This window comes from Micropterus dolomieu, linkage group LG22 (assembly GCF_021292245.1).
Source record: "Micropterus dolomieu isolate WLL.071019.BEF.003 ecotype Adirondacks linkage group LG22, ASM2129224v1, whole genome shotgun sequence".
NCBI classification, from domain to species: domain Eukaryota; kingdom Metazoa; phylum Chordata; class Actinopteri; order Centrarchiformes; family Centrarchidae; genus Micropterus; species Micropterus dolomieu.
The window spans coordinates 34,371,701-34,399,065 of NC_060171.1; the positions used below are offsets into that span (position 1 = coordinate 34,371,701).

Here is a 27,365-nt window from a genome sequence, read left to right on the forward strand (position 1 = left end):
ACGATTATTGCACTCTATCGGCTCATTATCACTTCTCTGATGTACTGACCTAAGACCAGCATTCAGAACCGGAGCCCCGTGCACTGTGCACTGCACGCTGTGCGTTAATTTGTGTGTAAATATTAGCTGCTAGCGCTACTTGAAAACTTCAGCCATAATACTGCTCTGAACAGAGTCATGTGGAGGCATGGCTACGATAGCACAACAGAGCGCCAGCAGATCTGGGACCAGCTGACCACCTGCCTCTAAAGGAAATGTGCATGAATACATAAAAGAATAATAATAACATATAAATAAATAAAAGTAGCCCAATTAATGTATCCTAATGAATACAAGTAATGTTTTTTTTCTGAAAAAGTATTAACTACAAGTACAATTTACTCTACAAAGTGACTTAAGTACATGTAACTGAGTAACTTGTTACTACCCACCTGCGAATAATCATGCTTCTAAATATAGTCATTTATAAACTAAGGTGTGTTTTAAATAAAAACTTTAGATAACACTTTGAAAAATAACAATTACATCAACAATAAAGCTTGTTTATTAGTCATTATACAGCACAAGGCTGCACATTTGTAGTTCACTCATGCTACACAGACAACATATTGTGAAGTGCAGGCCTATATTAAAATATTGTAACATAGAAAATAAAATAAATCAATATATACAGTTATTTATATACATACAGTATATACAGACATGTACACAACAAGAATATTCCTCACGGCATTTTTTGAATTTGCATCCGCGGTGAATAGAAACGGCAGCAACCACATGATAATATGGTTTCATCTTTCCATTAAACAGTCTGACATTTGGGAAACAGTCCATCTTGACTGCGTCTGAGCACCAAGCATCACCAATATAAAAAACACCACCTCCTCTCATCTTGCCAGAGTCTTGCGCTGACAGCTCGGAACATGGACCACCTGCAGAGTGTTTGATCCGGCAGGTTTTAAGGCAGCAAGAGTGTTAATACATTCTGAGTAAAGAAAAATACCTGATATGGCTGCAACTAACAATTATTTTCTAATCTACAGGTTAATCTGTCGATTATTTTCTCAGTTAATAGATTCTTTGTTTTGCCTGTAAAATGTCAGAAAAATTGCCCAGAATGCCCAATAAAATCGGCTACAGTTGCAAGAGCTTGTGTTCACGCTGAAGGCCATTTGTGGCTTTCTTTGACCTAAATCACTGAGATACTTTGTCTTTGACACCATTTTGTTATAAATGCATTTAGATTGAGACAGTCAAACCACAAGCAAATTAGAACTCTTATGTGGCTTGTTTATTGATGATAAACTGCCATCTAATTAGATTTGTAGACTGGAGGGCAGTAATTCCTGACCCTGCTGCTTTAGTGCATAGTGGATTTGTCTGCTCGGTGAACCAAAGAGAAAACACTCGGTTGTCAAAAACACACTTTCAAACTCAGCAGCCTTCATTTAAGTGACGTACAGTAAAATACCATATGCTTAAGTATGATTAAGCCTTTGATTTGTGGAGAGCGGTGTCCAAATGATTAAACAAGGTATATACTTTGCCCTTGCCATGGTCATGGTTTGGCTTGATTAAAGATCACAGTGAAATTACATTTTTAGATCTTTATAAAAATATAAAAATCAAATACAATTTGGTCTCTTAACGGGATGTTTGAATTTGTATTTTCCAGTTGTAGTAAGTAGTAAGGGTTAAAAGCACACCCTCACAGCAAGTGTGCTCTTTATTTCATGTTGTGCCCGCTCTGTCTCTCCTCTGTACACAAGCTCATTGTAGACCTGCACTGGACTCAGCCATATGGCAGCCTATTGGGCTCCAGATGGAGGGCACTACAGAGTGAGGTCACTGGTTCTCACACACACACACGGGAACAGACAAACAGAGGAAGGTGATGACATGATAATATCCTAATTATATTTTGTTGGCCATCCATTGTCTCAGTCTTTTACTAAATGAGCTACATTTGTAGTATTTTAGTTCAGGAGTGTACCTAACCATCCTTACTAAGTACATAAGTCTCTAATTTCAGTCATTTTTGTGCCTTGGTCTATAATAGTGTGCTATGTCGTGAACGGTCACAACATACAATCAAGTAAGACAGCCAGCCGGTCACTGAAGAAGTCAGGTAAATCAGCTCAACACTTAAGTGCTGTAGTGACTGACTTTGTTTTCACTCACATGATCTAAACTTGTAAACGTTAAGTGCCAGTGCCCCATTGCAAAAACTAACTTCAGTTTCAAACTTAAGTTGTCCCTTATGCAAAATAAGCTCAGGGGATCAGCCTCTTAAGATGACTCCTTGCCTAAATGTTTAGGTAGTTACTGTCATGATACAGCACGTCACTTTCCAAGGTTACACTTCACTCATCTCATCATCCAAAATGGACAACAAAGAAAATACATAAAGAAAAAGAAAGAAACTGGACAGATGTAGTTCCCCTCGAAGAATATGGAAAGGGCAAACACATAATCCAAAGTAAATTAACCCAGCCATAATAAATACTCACAAGCAGAAGACATGGCAAGTAACTGACAAAATCCTTATCAGAAACCTTGCTGTGAAACAAAGCGTAGATTAAGTATGAAGAAATAGGAAAATATTGTCCTGATTCAGCCATTGTCTTTAATACACAGATTATTTTACTTTTACAAACTGTACATTTTGGCAAGCATAAATGCATAATGTTTTAGACATCAACTAGCAAAAGACTAAAGACTGGTCTATTTCTATGAATAAAACTCAACATCTGGACTTCTGACTAGAACGGTTTTCATACAGTTTTTTCAAAAAGTTGGAGAACTTGCAGCAGGGGCCATGGTTCCAGATGAGGACAAGCTTTTATAAAAATATCAGTTGTGTGGGCACATTGGATTTAATTAACATGATACAAAACAAAACCTTTAGCTTTAAACACTGTAAGAAAATTCTTGCGGCTTAGAGAGCGCTAACAATTTGTTCCAGCACCTGAAACACATCCTTGCCAGACAATGAGTTTGAGTTCGTGGTGAATGCGTGGCTAAGACAAAGTAATGTCAGAAAACCACACACACTTTAGCAGAGCACATTCCAGATGCAGCAGTCTGCCTCACAGGCATTTGCCAATCACTCCACACCAGAAAACATCCTGCAGATGGAATGAGATAACAGAAACCATGTGCTGTTCATCTATTTATACTGTGATGCATTCTGATCGTCACAAGCTATGTGAAGCAGAGCCCATTTTTACTTAGAATTCCTACATTTAACAAGCATTAAATTCATAAATGATTTCAAATATATTCATAAATATTATATTAAATGAATAATACTGAATCATGATAAAAAAAAATGTCTCTGCGTCAGCCCGGTGACTGGTCCAGGGTGTACCCTGCCTCTCGCCCATTATCATAATCCATGATTTTCTGTTTATTTTTCAGTCCAAAGAATTAATAAGAGTTCCACTGCAATAACAGATCAACTTCTGCACAGCTGAATTTAATAAGACACTTTTTTATTCATCCTTAGTGAGAGAAATGTGACGATGATGATGATTTCAGATGACATTGCCCTGCCCTGTACAGTAACTTAGTTCTGTACATGAAATAGCTCAGATGTGGATATTGCTACAGTAATTATGTCATGGTATAAATGTAGCATGTAACTATTGTATTGTTCATTGGCTCTTTGCAACACTGGGGGTGGGGGCGGGGGGGCAGGCAGAAGTTTCTAGTTGGACAGATATTTATTGTCTTCCGTGTCTGCCAGGCAAGAACTGCCTTCATATCAATAAACTGAGCCCCAACAGTTATAACAAGACGCTGGTTCTTTAAACTTATGAAATAAAAATCTTTATTGATATTATGAATATACATTTTCTAGCTTTTTGCTGCCACAGTGCATAAATATACAACTGATGTAACAAAAACACACACCTCCCAATATTTGTATCTTAATGGAATTCATTACCTGGCCCCTAAACCTAAACCTAACCATAACTTCAACCCACACTATAACCTCATTGGAATGTTTTACACCTGATTCTTAAACAGCTCCTTGAAAACGTGGAGACGGGCTAGAATGTATTCACACCAAAAACATGTTCTCACTCTGAAGGTTAAAACTCTGGTTCCCACAGAATAACACAGATACACACATGCCTACATGTAAACAATCTCACCTAATTGCATTTTACTCTATAAACAGTTCACAAAAAGCACACATGCACCAACTTGTACTGGCAGACTGTAGGCCACGTGGAAAGACAAATACAGTAGATATCCTCTACCTTATAGGTCCGTGGTGGACTGCATGATGCTCATTTTGTAGTGTGTATTCTCTATAACAGATGTTATATTTCAATAACAAATTGTTTCAATGAACCCTTATTTGCAGTGTTCAGAGTAATGCGCAACATAACACAAAATCAAATCTTTGCGTACCAAAGTGTTTCTGAGCATATGTGTCCAAGTGAGAGCTTGTCTCAGAGCTGTTGTATCAGGACAGTTTACAGAATATTATATTGAATTATATTGTTTTGTAATCAGATTATGGGTAACACTGCAGTAATGGGCAGGGTTGGTCTCATATTTTGGGGAGAGGAGAAAGCCTACAATATTGTTCTTTCAATCTAGTGTGTGTGTGTGTGTGTGTGTGTGTGTGTGTGTGTGTGTGTTTAGATGGGGCTTAGTAGTGTCTGTGCCTTCAGGCTTTAGTCTGGCCCTTTCTACTGAGGTTCTGTCTCTTCTATTTTTTTTTCCTTTTCAATTTCATTGTGGCTTTATTGCCATGGGAGACAGACGTTTACATTGCCAAAACAATAACAATTATTTTTTACATAAACAGAAGAATTATTGTTGCTCTCACTTGGTTGATAATGCTTCTCAGAGAGTGACCTAATGCACCACCACCACCACACACACGCAGTGAGGGAACAGTGTGTGTGACAGTAAAAAATCAAAAATGCTGTATGAGGAATGCAGCAGGTCAGGTATTTGTCTCCAGCAGAGAAGCTGCCTTTACTTTGTTTGCTCCTTTTCCTTTCCAACTAAATAAAAGCCAGTAGGAGACTTAGCAATTAATGCGTGGGTCAATGTGTGTCATGCTTCTTTGCTTTTTCTTACTCTCTTATTTGTTGTGACACGGTCCAAACTGTGGAGACACTAGTAAAGGAACAACAACGTCTCTTATTATTTACAGATCACCTAGCTGTATGACTCCACTTACAGTAAAACCTTCCACTTAAATTGCTGACTTTGCTGACTGTGTAAACAGAACGACAGATATTTGCCCACAGTTAGCCATAAATGGATATACACTTAATCAAAGAGTTTTCATATGAAGACCTCTGCTCCTCAGGAGTCTCAATGAAAAGAACAGCCATGTCATCAAATGCAGATCTTTTGAATAGGGTCAAAATTTAAAGCCAAATTTAAATACTTCATCAAACATGCACCTGTACCATGTCAGAAAGGTAATCTGTAAGGAGTTTAAAGTACTTATATCAAAGAAGTGTTTACAAAGTGGGTCACAGTTAGGAATAAAATAAAAAATACATAAAGATTCAAATTAAACACAAAAAAACACTGAAATAAAATTTATATGACCTTTGATTAGAATAATGAAAACTGGTAGGTGTGTGCAAATATCAGCGGAACAGTATAGCCAGGCAAACGTCATCATTAGTCAATAGATAAATGTTACGACAAGAAGTTGGAAGATATGCGGTTTGTCATCTCCCTTCAGCATAATAGAATGTTGTCGTACAGGTGTTGATAGAATGTAGTTTTGCTTCCCACATTGCTTACACACTTTAGTTAAGGGCCCTTTATTCAAGTGTCATGTACACGCCGCAGAAATGTCAGCAGACATATTTTAATCTTTGAGTGAATATGCATTATGTAAGACGTGGCAGATACATGCTTGGATAAACATTCCACGTTCAGCATTGTTAAACCATTTTAGGGATGCTTGGTAGTTTTGCTCATCATTTCCTGTTGATCAACTTAAGAATTAGTCTGATCAAATCAGTTGACATATCAGTTTCACTGGTGCCCGGCCTCATGTCAGGTTGCAGTGAAGTCATTGCAACGCTGATGGCTAGATGACCACAAGCACCGACTTGACCCAGTGGTGCCCAGCAATTGTCAGGTTGGCGTATCAAGGCCTGTAGTTTTAACTCTCACTGTAGTATGTCTTATTCTCTTCAGTAGTCTCTCTTTGACCTGGCACAGCTTTTTTCAGACAGACAGGTTTCCTTGTTGTTCCCTTTGCCGGTACCGAGTTGTAGAGTAGTTTTAGTCAGCTCTTCGGTTATTGTGAACCGGGAGACCTGATCCTGGGTCTTAGGTTAATAGATGTCCAAGATATATGCTAAAAGTAAATGATTTAGAGGCAAGTCTTGAGGGACCCCTTACCTATTGGGGTGGCTGTGGCTCAGGAGGTAGAGCGGCCGTTCGGTCCTTGGTTGTGTGTGAATATTAATTTCTGTTCTTATCAGCAGGTGGCTCATTAGCCTCTGTGTGTAAGTACAGACCATTTACCAACTGGCAGGAAAAGGATGTTTCCTCTCATCTGTTTCATTTAAAGGCTAAATGAACAGCGACTCACACGAGGCAGCAAACAGCTCTGTCAGTTGAAACTAGGCAGCCTGCACTGTTGGTCACACCCCAATCAGTGACATCACAGCAGGTTATTTCCCTCAGCCAGCACAGGCAGATTTTATTCAAATACTTTGCAGGCTGATTCGGAGGTTAATAGGTGTTTAACTGACAGGTTGGTTTGTTTGGCTACGGATTCATAGCAACACAGGAAAACAGACAGATGTCTATCTGCTGTTTTTGATGCCCAGTAAGAGACAGTGGGCCCTATCTAATCATGCAAGCCCTACAACAAATGCAAAGTTGTAGTTCTTGGGAACAAAGACTATGTTGGTGTCTCCACCAGCTCATGTTTGTGCAACAACAGGAAGGGCAAACAGGCTGGCTGAAGGTGTGTATATGTCAGTGTAGGGCTGTACCGAATAGTTTGAAGCTTTATTCATAACATTGACTTTGAAATTCCAAATCAACTATTGAATGCTGCACAGCTTTTTTAAAAAAACCAAAAAAAAAACAGTATTTGCATGTCCATATATTCACTTCTGGGGCAGCTGTGGCTCAGGAGGTGGTGGTCCACTAATCGGGTCGGTGGTTTGATCCCTGGATCCACTAGTCTGCATGTCTGCATGAATGTGGTATGTGGTGTAAAGCACCTTGAGTGGTCGGGAGACTAGAAAGGAGCTACAGTCTGGTTAGGTTACAGCACCGTCCTTTGCACGAGTGAGTGTCGGGTCACACGAGCTTCTGCGCCTGACTCTTGGGATTTTGACATTAGCCTGCTGCCTACTAGATGTATTTATAGTGACAAAACTGATGAGTTGTATTCATTAGAGAAGATGAATCACTTTTCAAATTATTCAAATTAAGGATTTTCATAAAATATGACGACAGAAGCTTCATTTGAAAACCTCAATAGAAGCTTTGAATGTAAAAACAAAAAGACATTCCAGTCTGCATCAGAGGGTGTGGTGAAAAGTAAATACACTCACATCACTGGTCTCATAGCCATAAAACAGCTGAGCCAATCACAGTGGAGCTTGAAAACAAATGAAGAATCAGCTTCTGCAGGAAATTATAATTTAGTTTGTATGGTGCAGCACGGCACATGAACACACAGCACCACAGATCTGCAGCCAGAGGCAGATGGTGTGGGGTTTTTAACTGTTAAATGTACAATTAGTACAAAAATGATGGAAACAAATAACTGAAATTGTTTTGCATAGCCGTTTACATGATCGCATGAATCCAACGCTATTTCAGTCAGAAGTGTATTATAAATATCATATATGCTTCATAATAACATTTAAAAAAAAGAAGAACGATTGACTTTTTTAAGTTGGAAAGGAGGCTGTCACGCAGGGGATTAATGAGTTCCCGTAATCCAATGTCTCTCACACCAGCAGAATAGTGGACCAGTCTGATGTGTTTACATGTAGCAGCCAGGTGTCATTTGCATGTACTTTAAAGAAGCTACACACACACACACACACACACAGAGGACAGCCTTGTGTGATGGCGCTCTGCTCCAGCGCAGCACTTCCTAAATCGGATGTAACAGATTTATCAACATATGTGTCTGCTGCCTTCAGATGGCTGCAGGGATTTCATGAGCTGAAGGAGAAGCTTCTCATTCAGCATAAAGCAGCTGTAGACAGTAGATACTGTACGAATAACTCACTCATTTATAGATCAGCGCAGACTAGCTTACCAGCTAAAATCAACGTAAATCCTGCTTCAGGCACTTTATACACACTTTGTTGTCAATTTAAATTCATCTGCTGGTTAGACGGTGTTTAAAACATTTATTTACCTTTTAAGCATTATTGCCTTATTTATTTAAATGTTATTTTTGGGCATTTCCACCTTTTTTCATAGTCACAGTAGAGAAAGACAAGGAAGGCAGGGGGAGAGAGAGGGGATGACATGCAGCAAAGGGCCAGAGCCGGATTGGAACCTGGGCTGCTGCAATAAGGCCTGATACATGTGCTCATTGTTATTGCCTTATTTCTGATGTTGCCCTAGAAACAACTCACTTTGTGCTGCCTCATTTGAATAAACTTCCCACCTGTTTGTTCCTGTCCTCCCACCAAAATACTACAAAGAGAATTTTAAAGTCAGGAAAGCAGGAGGTCTGTTTGCACTGGTGGTTTCACAGTCAAGAAAAGTGGGCCCTGTGTGTTGACTTTGCTAGTTGAGTCTGACATACATTAAGACTGTTAAGTGTCAAGGGGGTGATTTCGGGCAGCATGGGAAGAACCCCCACGCACACAGTCGAGGCACGATGTGACAGTTGAATAGTTTATTGCAGAAGTGATATATACAGTTACAGGCAGGTACAGGTACGCAGGATCCAGTACAGATCCCAGATAACAGGACACAGTGTATACAGAGGCTTGAAAGTAGGACATGAACAACATTGCAACTTTGACAAACTGGCAAAAGAACAGAGTTAGTGGGTCAGTAAATATAGACAGTGGCTAATGAGGGAATGAGGTGCAGGTGGGATGATGGGCGGGGAAGCTCAGGTGAAAGGGATGAGGTAATTGCAGGGCAGATGGGAGTGGTAGGATCTGGCCTGGGAAATGGAGCTGTGGCTGAAGAGGGAGACAGAGAGGCGGACACTGTGACAGCGACAAACTCCAGTTACTATGTCCTGCTGTTGTAGGAAACTACTTGAAGTGTGTGGCTGCTCAACCACTGTTTGCTGTAATATTAAAACTCTTCTTGCTGTTACCACAGTACCCATGAGTGTTGCAGGACAGTTAAGGTGTTTATGAATATGATTTGAGTGTGATGACTGATGGGAACGCTAAACAGAGTATTACCTGAATTTAGCTTTGTTTTACAGAGCTCACTCACCTCCAGGTCCTTCTGAAGGCTAAATAGTCCTACATGCTTCTCTCTCCAGGATCTCACCTAGAACAAGACCACGCCACATTTACCGTTCTCTGGGGGGGATTTGCGGGGTCGTCTACCTCCTGAACTCCAGTGGTTACTGACGCGTTTTATCTAGGACTGAAACGATTCATCGATTCAATCGATTACTAAAATGCATCGAGGCTTCGTTTAATCCATATAACTGAAATCATGATTGATTGTTCAGAAGCCAAAGTAAGCCGCAGTCCTCAGCTGAAAATCTTGTTCTCCTTTTTGGGCCGTGAGTTTGGGATGTAACGTCACAGTCATGAGCTGCACCTTTTTACTCCCCTCCAGCTCTCTCTGTAGGTCAGACGATCCCTGCTACCTGCGTGTGCTGATCCATCCTTCACCCAGATTCTTTGTCTTTATAACTGCTATCTATATAATAACAAACAACAGCTGTTTTGTGTGCAGGATTGCTCATTTCCCGTTTCACATTTCACGTGTGTTTTCTTGACAAAACGTGGTTTGGAGACCAGCGTCGGGTGACAGAGCCGCTGTCGGCTCCTGTAGTGTGTGTGTCCCTGTCACCGATCAGTCAGGTAGTTTGAATGCCGCAACGACTTCAAGTTGCGTGAACGGCACGGCACGGCCATCGGCCGATGCTGAAAGTTGTGTAGTCTGCACAAGCCTTTAGTATAACTTGTATAGCACTCGGGCGATGTTTGTGTTTGTAAAACAGTTGTCTGGTTGTTGGCCTGTTGATGTTGTTGGTCTGATAATTGCTGTATGACACACTATGAATTTCCGAAAGGACCAATAAATATCTAGGCCTGTCACCTATAAAAGTGCACAGGTGATCCCGTGTGTTGTCTAGTGTGTTTACACAGTCGTAATGTTCATGCTCCCTTCTGACTGTCCAAGACAAAAATATGTATTCAGGTTGGTAGTTGGCTTTTGTAGGTTTCAGCTAGTGTTCAGGTGTGTCCCAAACATCAATTCTGATCACAGGTTGTATATGGGGCGAGATGGTAACACCTGTCTCTGCTCAGATGGTCTTTGGCGTCAGATGTACGGCCTTCTTGATCTTTCTTCATTTCTTGAATGTTCAGTCACGACCAGCAATTCTTGGAATTCTATGGAAGCTTCAGCATTCATTATGTGTCTCCACCCACAGTTTCCTGTCCAAAACGTAAACATTAGCGGTCTGGCAGAGAGCTTCAGGAAGTTGCTGTCAAACCACGAGAATAATTGAAGACCTTTGTCTCAGTCATGTGATGGGAATGACACATTGCCTCCAGAAAAATGGAAAGACAGTTTACTCTGTCAGCAGTGTTGCTTCCAACAAGTGATCATGAAGTAAACCAAAGTGTGTAGGGGGGCTGTCTTTGGATGGTGATTCATAGCGATTTACTGGTTTTGTGCAGTAAATCGCTATGAATCTAACGACATAATTTCCCCATGTCGGTTATTTCGGTTATTTAATCCTGTTAATATTGTGTGTTCATGTACTTTTCCCTTGAAACACTGCGCGTGTAGTCACGTGACTCCGCCCTGTCCTGCTCAGCCTTCAGACCAGGGTCTGATGCACAGGGAGATGTTAGCTAGCGCAGTTGTGGAAACAACAGACAGACTTTATTAACGGACACACTGTGACCCACACTGCACATTTACCGCCAGACTAACAACTTATTACTCGCTCACTTTCACTGTCACTTTCTGCCACTCGCTCTCTCATTCGTTCATGCTCTTACAGTTTACAGGTGTTTTTATAATAGCACCTGTCACGTAGATGTCCTTTGATGAATGAGGAGAGGAAGCTAGCAAAGCGTGTTTTACCGTGCTCACACAAGTGTGCAGGTGAAAATCATTTGTTCCGCATTGACAAACTGAGTGAAATTTTAGTAGCAGCGCTCATAATTCAGCAGCGCCGATGCGCCGAATATATGGGAACCATGTCTGCACATCAACCGTACCTTATTAATGAACATTATTGTGAAATCTGTGAGTAAATAAACCCAGCTTTAATAGTTGAGCATATTATTTGTCTATTTACATCAATGAAACATGAGGGCAAAAAAAACAACTACAAAAAAACAACATTCAAAAACTAAATAATCGTTCAATAATCGTAATCGAGGTGAAATGTTCAATTAATCGTGATTTTGATTTTAGGTGAAATCATCCAGCCCTATTTTTAACCCCGTGTGAGTCAAATGTCATGTCCTGACAGCCAGAAATCAGTGGCTGAAGGGATCACATCTGAGTCACATCTGGAATGGAATAGCCCTTTAAACCTTTCAATCCGACCCCTGTCATCCTGCCTATTCAATACACAGCAGCGCTTAAAGATGCTCTCAGAGTACAGTAAATGGTCATCTCATGTGGTGTGCATACATGTACACACACTTATGGAGGCAGCTAATACCACAAAGAAGGAGGAAAAAAGAATCATCTGCTGCTAAACAACAAGGATGGGATTATAGGTTGAGATTAAATCTGTCAGTGTGTCAGTGTTTAATCTGCTTCAGAGTCTCACCCGAGACCCTGACCCTCCACAGCTTGCTCGGACACAGAGGCTTCTACAATCTTTTCATATAAATCTTTAATCAATCAGGGAAGTAAGTGAGGGCTGCAGTCTTAGTTAAAGTCTCAGCCTGGGGATGGGTGGTACGGTCAGGGGGATACACACATGTGCATTTGACAATAAATATCACATTCTAATGTAGCTGTTGAAATATGATTAAATGCTTTCAGTTACTAACATAATAGCGTAATATCCAATACATTGGATCATTTGCCAGTAAGCCATTTGAATGCCACAAATACTCAAACACTGGCCTGTATTTACCTCAGCTTCAGAGAGAACCAGGCCTTTATATAAAGTTGTGGCTAGTAGTAGTGAGTTTTTCTTTTAACATAACCTGCAGCCTTCCAGTGGGTTAGACAGAATGATCATTCTCCTCATTGGTGGACTTTTAATTTGACCCAGAACCCTGGTCATAGTTATCCAAGGTTAAAATCATGGGTACCTGGACATGGTTGAAGATACTTGAAGACGTTTCGCCTTTTTAAAGTTTTTAGTAATGGAAAAGGGTATTACTAAAGAGCTGGACCAATAAGAATGTGGATACGATAAAGATGCAATCCTAACACTACCCTCCTCTACAGCTGGTTAGTGGCTTTACCCTGACTTTGGGGAGATGAACAAATCACAATTCAAATCCCTTCACTGTAAAGCTGTTTAACCAGTGGTATTTTGTCATTGTTATTTTTTATGGCACAGTGCGATCCCTCACAAAAATGTGAAGGATTACTTCAGGACATGGCACTTCATCAATGAGAATATTTGTTTCACTTTTTTCTTGCTAATGTCTGAGTGTAATGTGAAAATACATACATGTACATTTTCTTCCTGGGATGCATGCGCCAGGACCCCCCTAGAAGGTCAGAAGTCCACCCACCGCAGTCTCACAATATCCTGTGGGAAACATGGCTACTAATAGTAGTAATACGTGTAGTTGTACTGAAGTTTGAAGTAGCCAGTAACCAAAGTGGTTTTCAGGAGTGGAATCAGTAGTGGTAGTAATGTGCATTTATTATCTGGTCATCTCATTATTGAAGCTGCATAGAGAAATATATGGCAAAATAAACAAAATCAAAAAAAGGACAGAGATATATGCACATAGTGAAGTGTGGAATTAGAAAATGATGTCAATATTGTAATCCAAATATTTATAAATTCTCCTTGCACACACAGTCAGAGTAATGGATCCAGATATGAAATTTAACACAGAGAATAATATTTTTGGACTGAATTGTATTAATGTTCCTCTAAAATAAATGAAGAAAAAGATTCAGATACACTGTTCCACTTGATTAGATTATTTAGATAAACCTGTGATGGTACTCTGCAAGTATGTGAATAACCCTGGTTTTCTCTCCCACACATCTATGTGCATGACTGCCAGGGGTCACCACTGCTGCTGCTGTTGGTTCCCACAACCTACTCGCCAAACACAAAGTAGATTTTCTGTCAAATCTGGATTTTAGTGAAAGTCTACTACCAGTGTTTCCATTTCATTATTACTACAATATCTGCATGTTTCAGCTACTTTGTATTATGGTCGGCATAGGCAGCTAAAATACGTCGTTATGAATGAATATGAATCCAAGACGGAATTCCTTCAGCTTCCAGTAGGGGCGGACTGGGGCAAGAATCTTCCCGGGAATTTGTCCCTGGTTAGCCTACTCTGGACAAAGTATTTGTAGAGGGGTTTTATTGCCTTTAGAGACATTGATTCCTGTATTATTGAGAATTTTTTATATTCTTTACTGTTCATCACAAAATGCCATTAAAATACATTTTAAAAATACATTTTAAAAACTAGAAACACATATCTAACTCTCCTCAAGTAAAGTAGTCATCTCAGGCTAGAGACATGGTATTAAACAATACTGCCTGGAACACTCTACAGGCCATTTTACTAAAAACTGTAAATGATATGGACAATAATTTTTTTCTGCACCAAAAAAAAAGATGACCAATACACAAACTCTCAAGCTCGTGACTTGCATTATAATTATTATAAGGATTACTATACCACAAAAACATAACGCTATCAGTAAAATATTAGAATGGTAGGATTGATATTAGTACATAATGTTAGGATATAAATATAACTTTCTTAGTATACTAGTTACCTGCTAGTAGTACTAGTCAGGGGCCAACTTTAACATCAGACAAGGTAAGCAACAGTCGTAGAAATGATAATTTCACCTAGACAGTGGCCACAGCAGTTTGAAGACCAACATTTATCATTTTTGTGGTTTATGTTTTATTTACCCAGAAACATATCTGACTTGTGGTTAGTGTCTAAGCTAATCAAACAAAAAAACAGTAAGCCATCACATTAATCTCATTGATACCTGTGTAACTGTTAGCTACCTCGGTTGCAACAGATATCACCTTAGATAAATAGCAAGCTAGCCAAATAAGCCTTGGCATCATCAGTCATACTCTGCTGTCATCTCCTCTGCCCGTCTCATGTTCACCGTGTCAGTGTTAGTACTGGGGCCGCCAGCATACTCACTGCTGTCTCTGCAGTAGAAGTAGCAGCAGCACCAAAAGAAAAGGCTCTCATTTTGAGGCACTTGGCTGCACCTGCCTCAAGCAACGGTTTTTTCTCCCTCAACCCTTCAGCACCACCTTTGTGTTGTTTGTGGTTGTTTTTATCCACGATTTTTGAAGCACACATAACCAGGCCCACATTTCAAGCTTTTCATTATGTTCTGAAGTAGAGTGTGTGATTGATTGACATAGCCAATCATATGAAAACAGCCCCGCCCCACTCACATCTGGGCTAGTAACCACACACTTTTGGCTAGGCGATCAAGGCACATACCAATGGTTTTTCCACTGCAGTTTTTGTCTCTGTTTTAATACTATGTGGGTTATTGGCCCAATTGTCCAGCGGCCCACCGGGAAAAATACTCCCAGTCCACTCTTGGCTTCCAGTGTCAGAGGTGTTAACTCCACACATGCCACTAAACTAAAAAACTATATTAACTATATACCATTGGACTTAATTCATGTGCGGCTCGATAGTCCCTTTTCAAACTCAAAACAGCTCCATGTTCCCTCAGTATAAATAGAACATTGCCCATACGTCTGGTATATTACGGTAACAAAACTGCATAAAGCTGTGTGTACTGAATGCTGAAGTATTAGTAAGGAGTCCATGATCTATCAGGGACACAAGGATAATTTTTATGCCCACATTTCTGTTGCTTCCACATCTAAGTCAGTCATCAGATTGTTGAAATATTCCTTTAGAATAAATACATAAATAATTAACTGTTCTCTCTATCCTTCTGTGTGTCTTTTTTAGAGGATGAACCTGTAGTTTTTGCCACCAACTCCCTTCAGAGGCGTAAAAAGGGGCTGGGCTTAACAGGACTGCGCACCACTGGCTCAGGCTCCACCCACTCAAAGAACAAACCGGGCCTTATGATTGGAATGCCGCAGAACTTCAGACAGATCTCATCTATCATTGACGTGGACATCTTACCCGAGACACACCGACGTGTACGACTCCACAAGCACGGTACCCACAAACCACTGGGCTTCTACATCCGTGATGGGGTGAGCATGCGAGTGACACCACAGGGCGTAGAGAAGGTGAGATAAAGGATTTCATTTTAACCTACTTACCATTCTAGATAACTTCACACCTTTCAAGCTGACAACATTGTTATTTTGGGCCAGTAGGAGACCTTCATTTTCTCTGAAAAGATTCACTCTGAGAGAAGAGAGAGGGAGAAAAGGGAAGGCCAGCATATGTATTGGTCTTAGCGGCATGAATCATGCCACTAATGTCAGTACTGAATCATTTAATGTCAGCTGTGAGAACTTAATACAAAGTTCTGTTAGAAAGACTGATCACTTTGTTTTTCATACTGTTCCCTCAGATTAAATAAACACAGATTTTATCTTACCTACACCTCAAATGAAACCACCTCCTGCACTCCTGATTATGCTGCCAGTTACATTTCTGAAATATGTCTCAGCTTCTCTTCTCATCCTGACAATAATACATATTTTAAGACTGCATTTGTTAGCGTTGTTTCTTAAAGAAAACTTTTCTTGACCCTCCGGTCCTAAGTAATTATAGAATGTTATGATGGGAAGGGTAAATTCTCTCACAGTGCGCACCAGTCTTTGTGAAATAGAAACTCAGAGACTCAACATAGAGCAGGCCATTCAGCCAAACTTAGTAACTGGGTAAGAAGGTCAGGATGATGATTAAGAAAGGATTCAGAGAGTTCCTCTGCCTTTGCTGCCTTCATTAGATGCAATCTCAAGCAATTAATTTGTGTGTACCAGATAACTAATGACCAAACACGGAGAGAGTTTATGGACATGTTTTGATGTCACACTCGCATTGGCTATGTAAACATAAAATTGAGATATTACAAAGCATGGCACTAGTGATACAAGTAGGAGCATACACTTTTGAGCTGTATACAACATAATAATCATTGTACAGGCCAAGTTGTGTTAATGCACCTCATTACAGAGCATTATTCACTGGAGAGCACATGTGACCAGGTATCATAGTGGGAGTGGCACACATTCATGACTGTTGAAGTTAGAGAATCCTAAATTTGGAGGAGTAGGAGTTTGGCTTTTTTGTGTTTATTCTGTTCTCTGCAATGTGTGTTCACACTGTATATTTCATTTGTTTTGATAGCACTTTCCCGGTGTGACGTTTGATTACTTGATTTTTAATTTTGATGTCTTTAAAAGAGACTCAACTGATGTGAAAATACTGAAGGAGAAGCTAAATTTATTTTTTATTTTATTGGGTTATTTAACAGGGTGCATACAGTATCAATAAACCCATAATAAGGTTATTTTTCATCTCTACTCCCTGTACAGATGTGATAAACAAAGAATACAATATTTACATTTGAAAAATTGTTGTAATAGTTAAAAGCATGCAGGATAGTAATACAAATGATTATTAATGTTAGTAAATATATCAAACAAGACATAACAATAATAATGCTACATTGCTAGGTAATTAATACATGCAGCACAGAAGCATACAACACAGCAATAAAATGGGGGATAAAAATGTTAACAGAAATATGTAGTAAACAGGGCAACATTGTGGATATTATTAGGCACAATTTCAAAAGAACAACATAGAAGCATACAGTAGCACACAGACATAAACGCTACCCACACCTACACGAGTCCCTCTGGCACATAAAGACATGCAGGTACATAAGGACAGACCAACTCATTCCTATCATATTGTAATTTATCATTGTTTTTAATATGAGGACTACAAACATTTTTGAAATGACACTTAATGTTTCTGCAGCTGTGTACAAAGCCAATGCCAGAAAAGGAGCTTATTAATATAATAATATAGAAAAGATTTGGACATGTTGTCTGCTGTATGTGTCGTAGATTTGGTAATATGAAATCTAGGTTCTCAGGTTGTGAAACATGTTGTGTAGCATTTGACATTTGATCTTCTCTTTTTCCTTCTCCTCTGTCCTCCTGTAGGTTCCAGGGGTGTTCATATCCCGTCTGGTACGTGGCGGGCTAGCAGAAAGCACAGGGCTGCTGGGAGTTAATGATGAGATCCTCGAGGTCAACGGCATCGATGTAGCAGGGAAATCTTTAGATCAGGTAAATACAGGGTCCAAAATGAACCTTCTTGGAGACGGTAGTACCAGAGTTCACTCAAAACTGGCTCAACCAATTATGTGTACATTTTTCATCATCATCTTTTTTTTGTGGCAAAAGCCAAAATATACTATGTACTGTTACACTGTAATATTGTTAATCATTAGGGCTGACCCCGAATAGTCAAAGATTTGATGCTTCGATGGGCGGATGAAACGAGGATCATACCATTTTTGCGATATGGGGGTGCTCAAAGTCTGATTTTACACAGAACTACCTCCCAGTAAGTTAATATACAGCCTATTATGATGTAAATATCAACATATAATGATGGAAATAAAAATGTGAAAAGAAAGATGCTTTTAATAATTATTTTTAACCCCTTACCGCAGATTGTCGCGAATTCGCATCACACCTCTTCCTTTCAGACTGCAGCTGAGATAGCGTTTGTATTCCCCAATGCCTGTTTGTGCATATTCCATACGTAGCTAGGAATCTTTTGCAAGCCCTGGTTTCTCGTTTATGCCTGTTGGCACTAATTTGCATCATACCTACATCATACCTGAATTGATATCTTTTCTATGTTCCATAGACAAATTAACAATCTTCACATAATTTAACATCAGCTAGAAAGCAAGTGAAAACGCAAATCAAATTTTTTTTTGTAATAAAATTCAGGCGTCAAGTGGTTAAAGTGCGTGAACAAAATCCAAAATTATAACCCTAACCCTTAAGGAAAGGGGTGTCAGAGCGCATGTGTGGGCGTAGCTGTGTATGTGTATTACGTAGCCAATGCAAGTGTGTGTGGTCAGGTTGAGAGACAGCACACCTTGGTGTTGTGCTGAGTTGTCCGCACCTCGCGGGACTTTCGGATCATTTATCACCATCGATGGACCACACAAAGAATATTATATCGTTTTTAAACGATATAATATTAGTTACTTCAAACAGACCCGCGAAGAACCGCGATAAAGCTATGCAGCTTCTCAAGATTAAAGCGGAGCTACCTTGGCTACCTGGCTTACCTAGGCAACACTTGACAAATCTGATTCTACAAAGTAAATCCTTAGTCGGGGATAGCCCTATTAACCAAATGCATTAACCTGTCAGTATTCATATCAATATCATTGATCATTTCAGGGATCTCACACATAGTAAGGAGGATGTTTTTCTTGTTTTTGGCAGGGTTTCTTTTATTGTGAAACTAGCAACTAACTAACAAAGTGTTCTTAATTCTGGGCATTATTTTATGGTAAATCGACAAACAAACACATCATTGACCAAATGTTTTGTCCCACTGCTGTAAATATATTTTAAGAACATTTGCCTTGGAACTTTGGAGACATCTCTGATTGGTATATCTGTCATTTCAGGTTACGGACATGATGGTGGCCAACAGTCACAACCTCATAGTGACTGTCAAACCGGCTAACCAGAGGAACAATGTGGTGCATCGTGGGAGTAAAACTTCAGTAGGCAACTCTGGTTCTGTGGGCTCAGCTGGATCTACGAGCTCCGCTCTGTCACATGACTCACCAAGCCCCGCCTCTCAGAGCAACCCCATTACTGCAAGGTATGACATGGACAGGACAGAGGGACTTAGACTGAAGCTGCTGATTTTATGCGCCAGCTTTGTGCTCATTCATGCCAAGAAAATCCACAAAACAAGGACTTACAAGTTAACAATAAACAATATTTATAACAATAACTAGTAAAACAGTAAAGGGGAGCAGCTTGCTGTCAGAAAGAGGCAGCTTGAAGCAGCACATATTGGCACACTGGCTTCATGTACATCTGTCTAATGCAGAGTCTCTATCCACAACCTGGAGGAGGAACTGGATGTGTATCAAATAAAGAGTATAATGTCTAGTTAATAGTACACTGTTAGTATAACAATAATATATTGAATACTACATTCATTCGAATTTCATATAATAGTGTACTATTTTAGCACTAGTTGAATATTAAATCCAGTTACAGCTGTTTCATTTCTGTGGGTTGTTTTTATTTATTAAATCCACGTGCAAGAAAAAGGCTCTACATATGTTTCTATTTATTAATGCAATGAACTACCTTGTCAATAACCATATTGTTCAACATTTAATGATTTGCTGTAGCACATGAAACTTTTTTTAATGTCCCTCTCCATCCAGGCTGTGATTGGTCAGCTGACGAAAAGTCACTGGCAAGGACGTCGGCTCTGTGAAAACATGTTGAACAACAAAACAGATACAGCTAACGTTAAATGGCCGGCGAACCATACTCAAACCTTCCTTATCTTCTCCCACTTTTCTTCTGTCTGACCGCTTCGTCTGCAGTCTCCCTGTCTCTGTCACCGGAATTTCTCTCGGTGCTCCGGAGGCGAGTCCGACTATGTTTTGAATGATTATCGGTGGGGCAGGGAGGGGGTTACTGTAGGTTGTTGTCTTAAAAGTTACTTGCACACTGCCCATGAATCATTTTTCTGATTGCACAGTAGGCCCATATGTCTGTAGAGCCACATGCGAGAGCCCGTGTGGGCGGAGATAATGAGCAGACTGCAGCGCACACAGAGAAGACAGCATCACACACACCTTTTTTATGTTTTATTAAATTGCACCCATTTTGTGGTTAAGTAATCGAACATGACGACAGCAGCCCTAAAATAATATGTCTACAAGAACATTTAAATTCACATTTTTTAAAAGCCTTTCCTGGTTAAAGAATTACAAGCGTAAATGTAAACATCTTCACTGCGACACCCCATGATCTGTTGTGATGTCAGCGATGAACCAAACCCCCCCTGTCTGTCCCAAACAGATGGGACAAGATTCATTAGTATCAGACTTTGAGTTCATAAGCAATTATTCATGTTTTCAAAGCGGTGAAACAACTAAATAAGGTCTGGCTTATGACAACCAAACAGTATTTATTATAGAGTGGTTTCACTGGCTCAGTCTTGTAGTGGCTAAAACCTCACTTACCTTTTTATATTTCATATCTTTAGTGCAGAAAGAAATGAAAAATTCCAGCAATTTGGGCTTGAACACGATGAAAAGTTTGCACATACATCAGTTCAAACTGTGGCAATATAATGTAGCCTCAGGACTTCAACAGAAAACCAGCATTAATCAACCATACACCAAACAGAATTATCACCAACTCTGCAGTTCCCCCCAGCTCTATGAGATTTTACTGTAAGCCTCTCCCTGCACATTATTTTGGTTTTTACAGCCACAACTTTATTGTTGTGGTTCCGTCTCATCGCAGTGATGGCCGCGGCAGCAGGCAGATGTTTTCCCTGACAAAGCTCTGATAAAGCCTCCGCCACGACCTGCTCAGCAGCAAACAGCAGACAGACACAGTTAGAGACGAACTGGTGAACAGTGGAGCCTTTTGCAGCTAAAGAGCCAGATGTTTCCCTCAGGAGCTGGTGGAGACTAAAACAGAGCTAACAGAGAGACAATACTGGACTCAAGTTCATCAGATGAACAAAGTGGACAAAAACAGATAAATGAAGGTTCAACAGACCGCATTTCTCTGTCAGTGCATTTCTAGATTAATTCTATAATCATTATTTGCTCTCTTGTCTGTTGTTACCACAGCAACAGCATTGCAGAGGGCGACAGTGACGATGAAGATGACGATGGCGACCTCATTCTGGAGAATGACTGTCTGACACCCTTCGACTCCCACCGGGTAACCAACAGCAACAATACCAACCTCAACAGAGACTCACCTAGCAACAGGCCGCACAACGCCACTGTGGTTAGGCCCCTCCCACAGAGTGTGTCATTGCCCAATAGCGTTGGGGCATCCCTGAGTGACAGCTCCATGATGATGTCCAATCACAACGGAAACCCTGCCCACACGTCTAGTAGCAGTCAAGACAGCATGAGAGAAGACGGAAACATAATAACATTGTAACCACGGCAACACTGACAGCTACACTGTAACAGTCAGAGCAATGAAATATAACCACAGAGTGCTGTAACCATGACAATTACAGATGGCTGTGCTTCCGTCAGCCAGACTCAGCAGCACCTTTTCTTTTAAAGGTTCTTGCTGTTGGTTCTCTGATAGTTCATCTTGTAAAGTGGACTGACTCTGAGTGTTTGACACTGACAGCACCGCAGAGGGTTCTGCTAACTTCTTACCCCTTGCCAGCCTTGGTGGATTATGGGCTTTCACAATCTACAGGTAAAACAACACTGACTTTTGATATGTCTGCAACATGTGGCTGAGCTGATGTACAGAGCTGAAATATCAGGTTCTGTACGTAAAAAAAAAGGTTTATATTCACCCCAGAGAAATGATTGAAATGCCATAATGTGTTAACTGATCAGTGTGGACAACAACTTTGTGAAATAATTGAAAATGCTCTTGTAAAGGCCATGAGTCAGTTTGATGTCAGCATACTTAAGAAATCATCTCTATCCCAAAATTGCTGGTGAAGTATAACAAAACCAACAAACAAGCAGAAACAAACATCCCTGTTAACTGCAGTACAACAAGACAATGAAATAAGGGCTCTATTTCCGTGGCAGCACTACAACCAGTGCAAGCACCTCCAACTGTTTTAAACTTTTTATTCTTGTGATTGGTAGAGAGCATATTAGTGAATCACCACAGCCTCTGCTCTATAATCACCTTCAGTCACAGCAAGTGAAGACTCCCACAGTCTGTGCTGTACCACTTTGCACTGGTCGTTTTACTTGTAACACTGAAATAGTGCCCTGGTTTGTGTTAGAAATCCCAAAAATCCAACTTATGTACAGGACAGCAGAACAGAGAGAAGGAAACGTTACGTGTCTGAACCAGTTAAAGTGAGAGGTATTAGCCATTTTTTTATTTGCTTTTTAAATTTCTTGTAATTCACTTAATCAATCAGACAATAATGTTGATTCATCTCATTAGTTTAATTTAAAATGAAATATACATTGCAAATACATGTTTTTACATTATTAAAAAAAGGTGGTCAGTTGACTATATTATTAGACAGCTTTGGCATTGCACATATGGAAGCACAGTTACATTATTCAGATTTTTAAAACAATTTCAGCAGCTGTTATTCAGACAAAAGGGCAGGGGGAGATGGAAAGGTATGTCACATGGCTGATGCAGGTACACAGCGAGTATTCTTCATGATTTACACACTAATATATATAAAGAGCAGAGACACCAGCCTCCCTTCCTACCGAACTTACTCTAATCACATATACACATACATATGCACACAAACACACTGTTAAACATCAGGGAGTATGGCCAGAATAAGGACCTTCAGACTGAGAGCAGTGCAGTATGGGACACAGAGGCCCTCTTATCTGGGTCATATGAACCTGTGTGTGTGAGTCCAGTCTTTGTTGTTGGAGCTCTGGGGGTATTGCCTTACAGTCAGAAATGTTGGCTGACTCAGTCACACACTGCGCTCTTTCTTTACTGACTCCTCTATCTCACATTCTGCTTCCAATTACACCAAAATATTTTTGGTCTGACTGTCAAATGGAATCAATGTCACAATAATGTTTACAAAATAATATCAGCTACATGACGTCCAACAGAAGACGTGCATCCTCTCCGCCAGCTTGGCCTTGGGTGATGCCAGCCTGCCCCAACTGCATTTATACTGGATACAATAGATTAAGATTCATCAGAAATTAAACAAGTCATAACACCCTAAGTGTGCTTGTGTTAGTGTCCTCTGACAGTGTCAATGCTCCTTCAGTGCCGTGTTGATGTAATCCTGCTCAGAACAGTCACTGTGCCCTGGAGAAGGCAGAGGAAAACCCAGTTTATGCTCCATGTTGAACACAAGTCAAGCAAACCATATAGACATAAGAGCCATTTAATGCACTGAAAGAACTGTGATTTTAACTGGTTAAAAGCAACTAATATGGTAAATAGTTGCCATTTGTGAGTGAAGCAGTTTGTGAGCCAGCTGTTAACACCGAGAGGTAATCGAGTTGAACTCTTATCGGAAAAAAGAAAGAATTGATTTCCATGAGAGCCACGACCTTTTCAAAGGATCACGAAGCACGAAGCTTAAAGCTCCCGCAAAGATAAAGCGGTTTGTCTAATATCTCTTTCTGACAGGGGATGTGTGCGCTGGTCTAGCGGACACGCGTTCAATCCTTGTTGGACCCGTTTATATGAGACAGCTGTCACGCTTTTCCACACAATTCCTCATTGTCACCCTTTCCTTACGTTTCACAGCTAAACCATACAGTTACACAAAAGAATTACCAATTTAAAGTTTGGTTTGGTTGGGCTTTGTGTTTTCCTGTAGCAGTCCTACACCACAACTGATCCCAGCACTGGTCTGTGTGTATAGAACAGCCAAATGTAACTGTCTCCTGACGTGCCAAAATTCAGTTGAATAAAGGCAGAGCCGCCATGGAGCCAGAAGCAGCTGTAGCTTCTCCAGTCAATCCCTGGCTGCTGATTATCGTTAAAACATGGTACTGAGTTTTAGAAATGAAACCTTTAAGCACTAATCCAAGTTTTCTCCACTTTGGTCAGCAGGTTTTACACACAGCCTTTCTGATCACGTTGCTTGTTAAAATGCTACTAGCAACTATCTGGAGGAGTTTTAAGGAAGGCATTAGGGGTGCCTAATATGTCATCCAAGTCCACTGATGCTGTTCAAGAGCCAGGAAAGATAAAGCAAGTGCACCTGACCAGAATATTGTGTTTGATGTCAACAACTGCTTAATGCACACACACACACACACACACACACACACACAGTCCATTTTCATTTTAATGTATGTTACTGTAAAATGTAAATGTGAGATTATGAAACGAGGGAGATTTTCATTACCCGGGAGAAGTTTTTATGTAAGAGAAAATTTTATAATATGTGTAAAATATGGAGAGTATTTTTCTTATTCTTGTATTTTTAAATTGTATATGAGAGGAGACGGGCAACTGAGGTGAACAGTGTGTGATAGGTTGCTGCTGAATGTGTTAACATGCACACAGTGTTCTGTTTTTCTTTAGCAAATGTGGTTCTAGTGGCTTAAAGATCAAGGACGTCTTTTTCAGAATTCAAAGTTTAGCTTAAAATTAAATTCTCGCATGCCTCAATGTACCATGTTAATAATGGAAATCCTGGAATATTCCCCCAAACGAAGTACCGTTGGTGTGCATGTCAGCACAGTCATTCCAGGGTCACATAGGTGCTTATCATGGCTTATAACTCCATAGTTGGAGGGATCATTTTCCCTTGCTGTTACATGATTAACATTTTGTGTCAAGCATGTAACCTGAACTAAAATCTAGTGTACGCGTGGCTGGATTATCAACTGGGCCAATTGGAGCGGACCAGGGCTCCAAAGGCCCCAGCATCACTGTGTGGCAATAAATTGGTTTGGCTACATGGACACTTAATGTACACTGAATATACTCTGATAAGGCCATGAAAGTGGCTCCTGCATTGTTACCTGTAATATTTCCATTGCTAAGGTGCTTACAGGGGATTTATTTTTTTATTAAAATCTGTGTGTAGTCAATGATCACAAGTACTAACTTGGGGGAGGGGGGGGGGGGCCTCATCAGCTAATTTTTGCTTATGGGCCCCTATCAGACTAATTCGGAGTGTACGCCAACAAAGAAACAGTCCAGTCTCACCCAGAGTCAAGTGAATCTCCAGTGGACCCAGGACGGGCTTATTGTAGCTTAGCACAAAGAATAGAACCGGGGGAAACTGCAAGCCTAGCCCCTTACTCTGTCTTACTCCAACTGTGTATTTATACGTATTTTGTCTGCTGAATAAAATTACAATTGTAAAAACAAGAAATGATGTGTTCAGGAGCAGTTAGTGTTGGAGCTATTTTTTTGTTTGATTTCTATAACAGCCAAATGGTATGGAGCTGATTTGGATACAGTGTAATTATTCATCACCTTAACTATGTCAAGAATGTATTGTGGAAAACTGAGCCTGGATCTGCCATACCTCATGAAGCTGGACTTCCACCTGTCAAACCCTTTCTTTCAGTGTGGTTCATGTTACAGGAACACAGTCCTTGTAACCTATTTGCTTGTAACACACAACAGTGTGTCCTGGACTGTAACTAAATCAGTTGTGTGTTAAGTTCAGTAGTTTGCCCAGAAATTCTGGTTGGGCTGTCCCGAATTCCATGTTGGGGGCTTTAAGAACGTTCACTTCACCCAGAAGCAGAGTGTTCAGGTCAGCTCAAAATTCTGGAGTCTCCAATGATTTGTTTTTTTGCGTCTGGCTACACTGCTGCATGCAACATATTGAGTCCTGTCGTAGTTACCTGGTTTAAACAATTTTTTAAAAACGATTTTTTAAACATCTTTTAATGGAGCTAGTTATCAGTTTCCACCCTTTTCTTTGCTAAGCTAGGCTAAACACTAGCTGGACCTGGAGATGAAACCGATGCTAATCTTCTCATCTTTGGATAAGAAAACAAACATATCTCAATACACCAGTCTGTTCCTTTAATTAATGGCCATAAAGGACCCTGAGCTCATGTAACTGGATCTGTTTCGAGTTACTGTTACATGTAAAAAAAAAAAAAAACAACAAAAGAAAACAAGCAGGATAAACTGAGTTTACATTGGTTCTCCCGCTGTCCCGAGTCGTTCTGGTGATGCAAAATGGTCCCTGAAGCTAAACGGTACTGCTGATGTCTGACTAACAGCCAGTCTGCATGTGATGATCATGTTGCCAAACTCCTCAGTGTAACATCATTGTGTAACTCCATATGTAGCCCATTCACATTATGATAGCAGGTCAGCTTGGAGATGTTTTGGATGGTCGTGTGGTTAAGCAAAAAATGAAGATGTCCTCCCCTGACTGTACAAGCTTTTACAAAACAAAGGAAGTGCCTTTTTGAATGAGGATACTTGCGTTTCATTGGATGTCATGACCTGCGTGATGTTCAGTACGCAGTTGATGTAGCAGGTTGTGTCAGGTGATGAGGACAGCAGGATAAACGAGCCCGTTGAAGGTTTCTTGTTAGACGTGTGATATGAGTAACCTGCGCTGAACACAGTTGGTTTCTATGTGCAGTCACTAAACTGTGAATGTCATTTGGAGATTAAATAAGATGATTATCAAAAATAAAGTATTATTAAAAGGCATAAATAAATCTTTCTGTTTTCATTTACATAATGCATTTACCTTGCTTCCTTCATTTACTCCTCTGCATTTTCTTTTCTACCTTTCCTTTTGACCACTCTCATTTCTTTCCTGCCATCCTCCATTTGTTTTATCGTTCTTTCCCCCTTCCTGTTCCTTTCTTTTCCTTCTTTCTTCCATTCTTTTCCTTTATTTCTTTCATTTCTCCTTCCCTTCCATTCTTTTAATGGCAACACTTCTGTTTTTTCCATTTTTTCTTTCTTGCTTACCTGTTTTTTAATCCATGTGAATGACTATCTTTGAACTTTTACAGAGTGAATATTCTAGTTTTGCTTCTTCCAAATAAGTGACAGAAAACACTGCATTGTAGTGCAAAGTACCATCATATGTGGGTGCTGTCCAAGGTGCACCAGAGGTGAAACGGGCCAAGATTTGTACTCCCTCTCTACCTACCTCCGCAGCAGATATCTGCTCGCAACATGTGTACTTTCAGGGCCCACAGTCGATCCCAGACCTCCTTCAAGGTGAACGTAGGGTTCAGTTCACACATCGCTCTCTCCCAGCCTTCCTGCTGAAGAAAAAAGGAAGACATGTCTAAACTGACTCCAGCAGCAGCGTGATGAAACCTAGCAGGGT

The 27,365-nt window shown here is 40.2% G+C and overlaps 2 protein-coding genes across 3 annotated transcripts in view; one reads left to right on the forward strand and one right to left on the reverse strand.

The window, feature by feature from the left end:
* The window catches only part of pard6a (par-6 family cell polarity regulator alpha), a 41,909-nt gene extending 15,223 nt beyond the window's left edge, over window positions 1–26,686 (forward strand). The window contains exons 3-6 of one of the 2 annotated variants that reach the window (XM_046037702.1): window positions 15,330–15,619; window positions 17,519–17,644; window positions 19,015–19,214; window positions 21,226–26,686. In XM_046037702.1, coding sequence (XP_045893658.1) covers window positions 15,330–15,619; window positions 17,519–17,644; window positions 19,015–19,214; window positions 21,226–21,547 — 938 coding nt within the window. In that variant the 3' untranslated portion in view covers window positions 21,548–26,686. The remainder of the gene's footprint in view (window positions 1–15,329; window positions 15,620–17,518; window positions 17,645–19,014; window positions 19,215–21,225) is intronic. The other variant, XM_046037703.1, reaches the window with a different exon arrangement.
* The window catches only part of ntrk3a (neurotrophic tyrosine kinase, receptor, type 3a), a 530,438-nt gene that overhangs the window by 303,669 nt on the left and 199,404 nt on the right, over window positions 1–27,365 (reverse strand). The gene's annotated exons all lie outside the window — the stretch shown is intronic.